General features: G+C 37.3%; 1 protein-coding gene across 2 annotated transcripts; it reads left to right on the plus strand.

Moving 5' to 3' along the window:
* The first annotated feature begins 2,324 nt into the window (after positions 1-2,324).
* Positions 2,325-10,177, plus strand: LOC121804831. Of its 2 annotated transcripts, none has more exons than XM_042204524.1 (12): positions 2,325-2,538; positions 2,983-3,080; positions 3,792-3,898; positions 4,196-7,164; positions 7,264-7,457; positions 7,565-7,633; positions 7,740-7,892; positions 8,381-8,544; positions 8,657-8,804; positions 9,374-9,496; positions 9,583-9,670; positions 9,752-10,177. In XM_042204524.1, exons 4-12 carry the CDS (start codon positions 4,245-4,247, stop codon positions 9,940-9,942), a joined length of 4,050 nt encoding a protein of 1,349 aa, XP_042060458.1. In that variant the 5' UTR covers positions 2,325-2,538; positions 2,983-3,080; positions 3,792-3,898; positions 4,196-4,244; the 3' UTR covers positions 9,943-10,177. The 2 variants fall into 2 exon arrangements, with proteins under 2 accessions (XP_042060458.1, XP_042060457.1); XM_042204523.1 differs by having other exon boundaries at positions 3,807-3,898.
* The last annotated feature ends 276 nt before the right edge of the window (positions 10,178-10,453 follow it).

A 10,453-nucleotide genomic window follows, 5' to 3' on the forward strand; every position in this document is an offset into this window, starting at 1 on the left:
TTCAAAACATGGTGTTGATATATTCAATTCACTGTGTTGACATTTTGACCTGAATGCCTAAATTTAGAGTTTTTAATATTAAAAAAATAAAAAAACTAATTTATATGTAGCAATTTATAGACCATTAGATCTTTCAAATCTTATGATGTTAAATTAGTTGTAGTTTGCAATTAAGGGGTGAGTTAGCAATTGATCACACTCCTATACTAATAATACTATTGGAATTCAAAACATGTACATAAACAAGCATTAATACACTATATAGTTTGATTTCAAATAATATATTGATATACAAGTATAGATAAATGAATATATATATACTAATTCTTAAATAGTAATACAAGTTTATATAAAATATACATATTCATATGCTTATTATGTACTCCCTCCGTCCCTCTGCAGTAGAGGCGTTTCATTTTCAGCACTTGTTTTAGAAAAATGATAATAAATAATTAAAGTAGAGAAAAAGTAAAACAAGTGAGAGAATAATATAGAGAATACTCTTCTTTATATTATTCTCTTACTTTATTTTCTCTCTCCACTTTAACTATTTATTATCAATTTTTTAAATGAGTGCTCAAAATGAAACGCCTCTACTACAATTGGATGGAGGGAGTATCAATTTTCATGTGATAAATATTTCTTTCATTATTGTATATTATTGTTATTTTATATTCAATACAAGCATTAGTAACTAAAATTTTATTTGAACTGGTTCAACCGGTTCCCGGTTTTCGGTCCAACCGGCTGGCTCACCCGGTCTAATTTACATGGTGAATCAGACCAGAAAGGCTACTGGTTCGCGGCCGGACCAGACCGGTCCGGTTTTCAAAACAATGCACATAGTCATATCTAATTTTGATATGAAAATGGAGCCCAATAGATGAAAAAGACTACTAACCGATAAAACTGAATCCTACCTAGGACTGACAATTTTTGACATGACACGATAACACGACACGAACCGGCACGAAATTAATGGGTTTGGATCAGAGCTTATTGGGTTCGTGTCCTTATCGGGTCGACCCATTAAGGACACGAAAATTTCGTATCGTGTCGTGTCGTGTTCGTGTTATCCGTTAACAATACGTGTTCGTGTCGGGTTCGTGTTATCCGTTAATAAATAATATTTTAATATTATTAATTCTTATTATTTTTATTTTTCAATATTTATTAAATTGACTCTCATAGTCTTATATGGTCATATCTCATTTAAATATTTAATCACTTTCCAATAAGTGTTGTTATCGTGTCATGTTGACCCGAAGTGATTCATGTCGTTAATGGGTTCGTGTCGTGTTCGTGTCTGAGGGTAGCGGGTCGTGTTCGTGTTCGTGTTTGGGGTTTTCTTAGCAGGTCGTGTTTGTTGTTATCGTGTTCGTGTCGTTATCGTGTCGACACGATAACGACCCGACACGCACGATTTGCCACATTTCGAGATTCCTTCATAGATAAGCATTTGCCCATGCTATTTTTTATCTACACTTTTCCTTTAACTTCACTTTCGATTCAGACTTAAAATTTGATTAATGAAGCGAATATTTTCACATATGTCTCTGTCTCTACCAAAGGATTCCGTTTACTTGGTACCGGAATAGGGGAGAGTGGAAATGAAATACTCCTACTATATAATAGGAGTAATAAAAGAGTTAAAATGCCTCTATAGATGATGGTAATTTTTTATTATTTTCATTATCAATCGGAAAATGTGTTTATGATCCAACATAGTTAAAATAATGGTTCAGTACCTCATCCTTAAAGATAGCACTACTAATTTTTATTATTTCGTAATTAGTTTTATAAATAAATAATTAGTTTTATAAATGTCGATAATTAGGATTGTAATCAAGACAATAGTTTTACATATACTATCACTTTTATACTCACAAATTTTTTTTTTCTATTATTGTTCTCACTTCCCGTAGTGAAATTTCACAATGACTTTGTATTGTTGGTGTCATCATAAAATTTGTTCACTATTAGTTGCAGTCTATTAGGGAGTGTTCGGTTTGCAAGATTGTACTTGGAATTAATTTTGTAGTGTGTTTAATTTATGAGATTCAATCCACAACTCAATTCTAGATGGATAATCATTAAATAATTAGTCATAGCTAACTCCGTATGACTAAAATAATCTCACAACTCAACCTAGATTGTATCTTTGTATTATTTTATCTTGAAAATCGAATATCATCTAATTATAAACATCGTTATTACACATAGGAATTAAAACCAAAAAATAAACAAAAATAAAAGTGAAAACCAAATTGGAATTGTTAATTTAATAAAAATAAAAGACTTAGCTAAAGCAAAATGTTAAAATATACCACCGCCTAAGTTTCCTCCCACCGTCCGACATTGCCAAAATCAGTTCATGCCGTGCCGTCGAGCTCTGTATTTCCCGTCTCCACCTTCCGAATCCGACGTCACAAATAGGAACGCATCAAATTGCTGAACCGTTGTACATATTTCCCTCTCCTTTATTTGTTATTCTCCAACTCCACTTCTCCCCTCACTCACCCTCTCTCTAAAATCTCGGTAATCTTCTTCTCTCGGCGCATACGTAGCTTCTACTTTGTTTTGTATTTTCTCATTCATAGCGTGGATTTCTGCTGTGTGCGTTTCTCTTTTGAATTGATGAAGACGGTGTTTATCGGAGCTTATTAACTGATTAAAACAATTTATAAACCCTTGACACTGTTTATGAATCAATATGCAATTACTAATTTACATAAACAATCCTAGTATGATTTGTTATGCCAAATATAAACCCTTCCATTTTTATTTCTCATTTTTTTTCTCTCCGATTTGGATCGTCTCTTTCTAGTCTCTTTTACTATTGTTCTACTATTATGAATCACTACTGCTTGTAGGATTTACATACTCTCTCACCTTTTATATTCAGTTACTATATTATTGATTTGTAGAAATGGTATATAAGCTGTTTTGGACTTATGTGCTCTGGATATGATCTCTTGGTAGGTAATTTGTTTGTGGTGTTTCCTTTCTGGGAATTAATGTATGCTGTTTACTTTCTGGGAATTGATGTAGGCTCAATTGCCGCGAGCAATGCAATGAAGGTAATGTGTATACCCCATTGTTTTTATCGCGTTGTCTTGTCGGATATATTTAAGAGATTGAAGAATCTGGCCAACTGTCTTGATGCATTGAAAGAAGTTAAAATGATGTGTGTATGAGGGGTGCATTTAATACTCTGTCACTCATTTTTAAGCATCAATGTTATCTAGTAGAGAGTTCTAACATTTACAGATGGTATAAAACAGAATTAAAATGCGGAAAGTAAAAACACTAAAAGGTTTATCGACTACATTGTATTAGACTTTGATGTTCTTTATTTGATTGTTACACAGCCCTTGATAGACTCCAATTCTAGCTTGACATGGAAGATTTATTTATTTAGTACTAGACTTGATTTTTGATCTAATTCTAGTAAATTCTTCCTTGATTAAATTCTTCTTAATCTCCTCTTTATTCTTGCCTTTGAGATCTTTCTTTCCAACACTTATATCTAGTGGAGTAACATTTACTGATGTGTTAAATATTGTTTCGAAAGAACAAATCATAATTATGTTTCTTAGGAATATAATTGAACTTTTTCGGTGGACAAATGTGGTGGCTTGTTGGAGGATGTGAATTATATGCTTCTAAAAGAGTTTTCTGTAATTTATTTGACTTGCACCATTCAACAAGGAGTAGTTCTCAAATTAATACGAGATAACCAAGTTTTGTCTTTCTTAGATTTCATGGTTGAATGTTGAATTGTTGAGCAGCTCTTATGCATGCAGGTCAGGAAAAGTCAATCCTCAATATCCATATTTACTTCATGTGGCGATTCAAGTCATAGTGCAGAAATTGCTTGCTCGTGTACTTGCTTGGAGTGAGTTTATAATTTTATATCTAAATTTTAGCAATAAAGATTTTTTTTTTCAATTGCAAAATTAAAAAATTTCTGGTGGCTTCTATTATCTCTGACTTTCAATTCTCATGAGTTTGATTAAAACTAGTCTATTCTCTACATTATTCTCTCTCTTACTTTAATTTTTCTCTACTTAAACTATTTAGCATATGATGTGTTTGTTGCTGTTTTTGGTATTTTATTGTTTTTTAAATCAGTTGAATGCAGCGAATATGAATACCACAGATTGAATTTACACACTATTGTTGTTTTCACTAGGGATTCAATGGAGAAAAATCTAATCTTTGCATCCGCAAAAGAATAAATTATGGCGTATGATCAGAGCTCTATACCTAAAGATTTACGTCCACTGAATATAATGAGAACTGTGCCTGAGGATCCTAGGATTTCTCCAGCAACTTCGTCTGGGAGGCCCATTGAAGGGTATTATGATGGTAGCCCTGGCACCATGCCTGCAGTTTATTACCCTGCCACAGTACCACCTGTAGAATTTAACAATGCTGTCACTGGGGTTGCCGGATGGATTCAGCAAATTGTGCCGCCCCCTCAAGTCCAACAAGGTGTTGTGAGTGGTACTGTGGTTAATCCACTAGGTGTTTATACAACGAGTCATAATTATGGGATGCGAAATGGGTGCAGTACTTCAGATCATACTAGTGACGACGGTGGTGATGATTCTTTAACGGGCCGGAAGGTCAAGTTTTTATGTAGTTTTGGTGGGAAAATACTTCCACGCTTGAGTGATGGGGCATTAAGATACGTAGGAGGGCAGACCAGGATAATTACTGTTGGAAGGTATGTGACATTTAGTGAATTTGTCCAGAAAATGGCAGCTATGTATACACAGAATTTGGTGATCAAATATCAGTTGCCAGATGAGGGTCTTGATGCACTTGTAACTGTTTCATGTGCTGATGACCTTGAGAACATGATGGATGAATATGAAAAGTTGATAGAGAGGTCTTCTGATGGTTCTGCTAAGTTGAGAATATTTTTGTTTTCACCTTCAGACCTTGAGTCAGTTGTGCATATTGAAGATGTGCAGGATGGTGGGCAGAAGTATGTTGAAGCTGTGAATGGCATAGGAGATGTGTTCAGTAGTGGTGGTTGTATTGTTAGAAAAGAGAGTATTGAAAGTACTATTTCTGCTCAGAATTCTGATTTCAGTTATACTGAAGGCGGTGATAGCCTAAGCCATGGTTTGGGGGAGGTTGCTAGTGTGTCTTCTACGGGTGCATTGTCACTTAATGGAAATGTTGTTTCTTTTGATACAGCACCAAGAGTGGTTTACATAGATCCTAATCCTCTGCCATATGCTGACTCTTGTGCTGCTTCATTAAGCATTCCAATGATAAAAACTAGCCGTACAATAGCTATGGGTGCTATCACTGAGCAAGAGGTAGAGAGATCTGTGCCTTTATCTGTTCCACAGGGCTCAACTATTATGAGTTATCCGGCATCTTCGCCATACATGCAAGCTTATGCAGATCCTCATCAAGAAACTTTGAGTCATGCTAACTATGTGCAACAACCTCCCCAGATGGGATTCCCTCCTCAAGTTTTAGGTACTGTGAGGCCGGTTTTCACTCAGCAGCCCATAGCTGCAGGAGCATCTCCTCAATCTTTCACTCCTGCCGTCCACATGACAATGAATACCTCCATTGGCATGAGGCCGAGTGTAGTTCCTGTTGTTGGTCAACCAAAACATGTTCAAGTGGAGAGTTATGCAGAAAACATGATGCCGCCGAGGCTTGTCCAACTTCCTGCTGCACAAGGATACAATGTCAACCAAGCTCAGCCTTCTGCAACAGAACAAGGAGGGATGTATAATTGGCAGCAAATTCCACATTTTGAGCAGATGGCTTTGTCAGAAGGGGGCTTGAGTCCTCAGCCAGCTGTTCTTCCTGCGTGGATAGAGGACTGCCAGATGTGCCAAAAAGCATTACCTCATGCTCATTCAGATACAGCTGCTCAGGAGCAAAAGGGAAACCCTTCTTGCACCCTCTCTGATGGTAGGTCAGTTTCTACTAGTTTCATGTTGGATGGTCGAGGGAGGCCCTTAATTAGGCCTGTCGTAACTGGAACTCGGGCAAATGGCAATATAGAACAATTGGCTGAATCCGGAAAGGTTCACATAGAGGCAATTGGTGTCTCACGAAATGTTGTCAAGGGACAGAATGTTTATGATAGAACTATTCTACATAAGGCAGAACCTTCCCAGGTGACAATTCCTCAGGGTGTCGTAAGTGGGGTCAAAATTCCTCATGGTGTGTTTATGGCTAATACTCCCCCATCTTCCCAAGCCAGTGCTGTCCAGAATCTAGTTGTTCAGCCTCAAATTCAAGTCATACCAGAAGCAACCTATAATAGACGGTTGAATAATGATTTTGCTCCTGTTGGAATGCATTTGCAGAAAAACCATGCTGGTCGTGAATCCCCAAAAGAATACCCTCCCAATGTTTCTACCGGATGTCCTATAGATGATTCTACTTCATTGGCATATGACAATCAGAGACAAATTGAAGGAAAGTTGGATAATCTTCGGATAAATCCTTCAGAAGTTTTGTATAATAATGCGTATAACAGGACTATTGCGGATCTTAGAAAGGAAGACTCACAAGATAACATGCCAAACCTGATCCTTATGGGGGATGCTCTCAACATGCACACTTTACCATCTACAGAATCGAATGAAGCGACACCAACTCCTCCTGCAGGCAATCCTAATTTGTACCCTTATTCAGCAATTGAGGTCAATCTTCTGCCCTCAGATGACGTGGCTGAAAGCTCTGCATATTCAGTTGGTGAGTCTACTCGTACAGCTGAAGGAATCCTTCCGATTAATGAATGGAATGATAATGTTCCATGGTCACTGCACAAAATAGGTGGTGATAAAGATGTTGCTCATGAGGGGTCATTTGTATCACCATCCCATGGAGTTGGAGATATCTTAGATAGTTCATCATCACAATTTGTTAATGCGGATCCATGGATTATGCATTCTGACTCTCATCACCCTCCTCCCCGACCGAGCAAGATTCAAATAAAGAGGGATAATGCAGGATTGCGAGATCCTCTTGCCGACAATCGTCAATGCAATAGTAGTGAAACACCAACAAGTGATTCCAGGGATTCAGTAGTTGAGACTCCACTGGCTGATGAAGCTTACCAGCTTCATAACAATTTAACTTGGGATCTGAGTTCAGATCACAGTTTGTCGAATAAAGGTTCCATATGATTTCTTTGTTTTCCTTGTGCTAATGAAAGCTTCTTCTTATTTGTAAATCAACTACAGTGCTAATTGAGTTTTATCATTGCTCGTAAAGATTCAGCAGAGGAACAGATAAAGAGAGAACTTCAAGCTGTTGCAGAGGGCGTGGCAGCTTCTGTATTTCATTCGTCTGTCCAATCAAATCCTGAATCATTAGTGCATCCGAACAGTGATTCTCCACCTATATCCCAGCATTATCGTGATGGACAACCTGCTAATGTAGAAACAGAGCAGATAGACAAACCTGACGTTTGTGATCCCTCCCAACTTTTTTCAAGACTAATTGATATTTCAACAAATATTTGTTCATTAATTCAGCTATTGCAGGACTTAACTTGCCTGACTATATTATGCAGGAAATCAAGACGAAATTATCAGAGAAGATAAATCTTGGATTTCCTGCATCAGGCGTTGGCCGATTACAGGTTCTTCCCTCCTCCTAAGTCAAATGGCCATTTTGATTCTCAAGAAGGTTATCAATCATAAATCATGTGATCTCTGTGTTTTATCTGTTTCTTTTCTTCTTGGCAGATTATTAAGAACAGTGACCTGGAAGAGTTACGAGAATTGGGCTCTGGTACCTTTGGGACAGTTTATCATGGAAAATGGAGAGGGACTGATGTTGCAATTAAACGCATTAATGATAGATGTTTCTTCGGGAAGCCTTCAGAACAAGAACGCATGGTTCGTCTTCTTGTTAGTTTGTACACAAATTTTCTTTTTTGTGGCCTTTAATATATCTAACAAGAGGGGTGAGATTTCGAATCAAACCACTATGTTAATTGGGGTAACTAAGTAAGATAACTTGCACCCTCCAAATGTGGTTGTTTTCTAAGGTGTTGTCCATGTTAGTCACATTAATTACTCTGAACTCCCTCCGTCCACCATTTAAAGAGTCATTTTGACTCGGCATGGGTTTTAAGAAATTGCTTGACTTTGTGAAGATAAGTAAATGGAGAAAGTAAGTGCAATGTGGGACCCATTTTTAGTATTAGTCTTATTTTGGGTTGTGAGTGTAAAAAGTTAGTGGAATGTGGGATCCACATACCAAAAGTGGAAAAGAGTAAATGGTTCTTTAAATCTTGGACAACCCTAAAACGGCAAAATGGCTCTTTAAATGATGGACGGAGGGAGTATATTGTATCTGACTAGTGATATCTTGCATATTTTAGAGGGATGATTTTTGGAATGAGGCGATCAAGCTAGCCGACTTACACCATCCTAATGTTGTTGCTTTTTATGGAGTTGTGCTTGATGGTCCTGACGGTTCAGTTGCAACTGTCACTGAATACATGGTGAATGGTTCTATGAGAAATGCTTTGCAGAGGAACGACAGGTATGACATTTATTGCGTATATTGATTCAAACCTCCTCTTAATAATAGTATTACACAATGACATTAAAACTCAACCATGACCATTCTTTATGCTGAAATTTACTGTTACAAGGATTCTGGATAAGCGCAAGCGCCTTTTGATTGGCATGGATGTTGCCTTTGGAATGGAATACTTGCACGGAAAGAATATAGTACATTTTGACTTGAAGAGTGATAATTTATTGGTCAATCTCCGTGACCCACATCGACCAATATGCAAGGTTAGAGATTAACTGTTGCATTTGGCAAATATTTATGTTGTTTTATTCACAGTTGTTGCCATCATTACTCCTCGTGTTGCTTTCACGAGCTCTCAATTACTGTAGTGCTCTACATGGTGCACCCAGTTCATCTTTTCTGAGACTATCCAGCCCTTCTATAAATGCAGTGTTCTACATAAGCCCTTCTAATGTATCTTCACAAGGTTTAGGTGGGTGGCACTGCTGCCTAAACTTGAATATTCAGAAATAACAAAACCTTTTTGTGATGCAAGCAGAGAGAGATTTACGTAGCACCAATTATGGGCATTACCATAAAATGGTACATGATACATGTTCCAATTATGAACAATGTTGCAGACTAGCACTTGTGATCAATAGCAACATGCACTAGTGAGTATCTTATAGGTGGTCTACAGATCAACGTTAGATTTTTCAGAACCTATGAGAGTACTGGAACATATATGCATATCACAAACTCTTGCATCACTATCACCATTAACGGCCACCCTTCTCTCTCTCTCTCTCACTCATTTTACAATGTGAAAATAATACTGTGTGACTGCATATAGGTTGGTGATTTGGGGCTGTCCAAGGTGAAATGCCAGACGCTTATATCAGGTGGTGTAAGAGGAACCCTTCCATGGATGGCTCCGGAGCTTCTAAATGGCAGCAGTAGCCTTGTCTCTGAGAAGGTAGTCTTTCATATCTGTTTGTCTCCCCCTACGACATCATTAATACTTAAGTCATCTTAAATTTTCCTTAATGTGGTGTTCCACAGGTGGATGTATTTTCATTTGGAATTGTGATGTGGGAACTTCTCACTGGAGAAGAACCTTATGCAGATCTGCACTACGGGACCATCATTGGTATGAGTATGACCTTCATCTCAGATCAACTTGCATCCCAAACATCAACCCTTAACATATTTCTTGTGCTTCACCTTGTAGGCGGTATTGTTAGCAACACATTGCGGCCTCATGTGCCGGAAACATGCGATCCTGATTGGAGAGCTCTTATGGAGAGATGTTGGTCGTGTGAACCACGGGAGAGACCGAATTTCACAGAAATTGCTGACGAGTTGAGGGCAATGGCGAATAAACTTCCATCTAAAGGCCAACTCCCTCAACCCAAAAGCTGAATTTTCTCGCATTTTGGACTTTCGCTTGCTCAATCCAAGCGTCATTCCATGAATAGGGAAGGTCTGCTTAGTTTCCTTTGATGACTCTTTTAGGAACTATGCTGACAATGTTAATTTTTCAATAGAGTTAATTTTTAGTTGTAATATTGATTTTCATTCAGTTTTGATGCACTTCAGTCTCATCTCCTTTGATTTGGGATAATGCTTTACTATAATATTAGTATACCATTCACTATCTTCTTCGTTTCTCCCTTTTTGAAAACACACTTGATTGAAGGTACTAGCTAGGCGTAAATTCTTGCAATGTACTTAGACGTCGAGCGTTTATAATATACTGCTAAACAAACTTGTAAACCAGTCATTTTTTCGATGAATATAAAATGATGGTAATAGTTGCTAAAATCACCAAATTTGGCCACTTTATTATTTTTTTTCCATAAACTTTAAATAGTCAATTGCTTAATTATATCATGAATTGTAGTTGTATAATTTTTCCATGGTCGGTTGTTCG

Source organism: Salvia splendens, chromosome 5 (genome assembly GCF_004379255.2).
Source record: "Salvia splendens isolate huo1 chromosome 5, SspV2, whole genome shotgun sequence".
Taxonomy (NCBI): Eukaryota; Viridiplantae; Streptophyta; class Magnoliopsida; order Lamiales; family Lamiaceae; genus Salvia; species Salvia splendens.

Coding starts and splice junctions, on each gene's coding strand:
- LOC121804831 (XM_042204524.1), top strand. CDS start 4,245: ATGGCGTATGATCAGAGCTCTATACCTAAAGATTTACGTCCACTGAAT. Junction 7,165..7,263: donor TCACAGTTTGTCGAATAAAG/GTTCCATATGAT, acceptor TTGCTCGTAAAG/ATTCAGCAGAGGAACAGATA. Junction 8,805..9,373: donor CACATCGACCAATATGCAAG/GTTAGAGATTAA, acceptor GACTGCATATAG/GTTGGTGATTTGGGGCTGTC.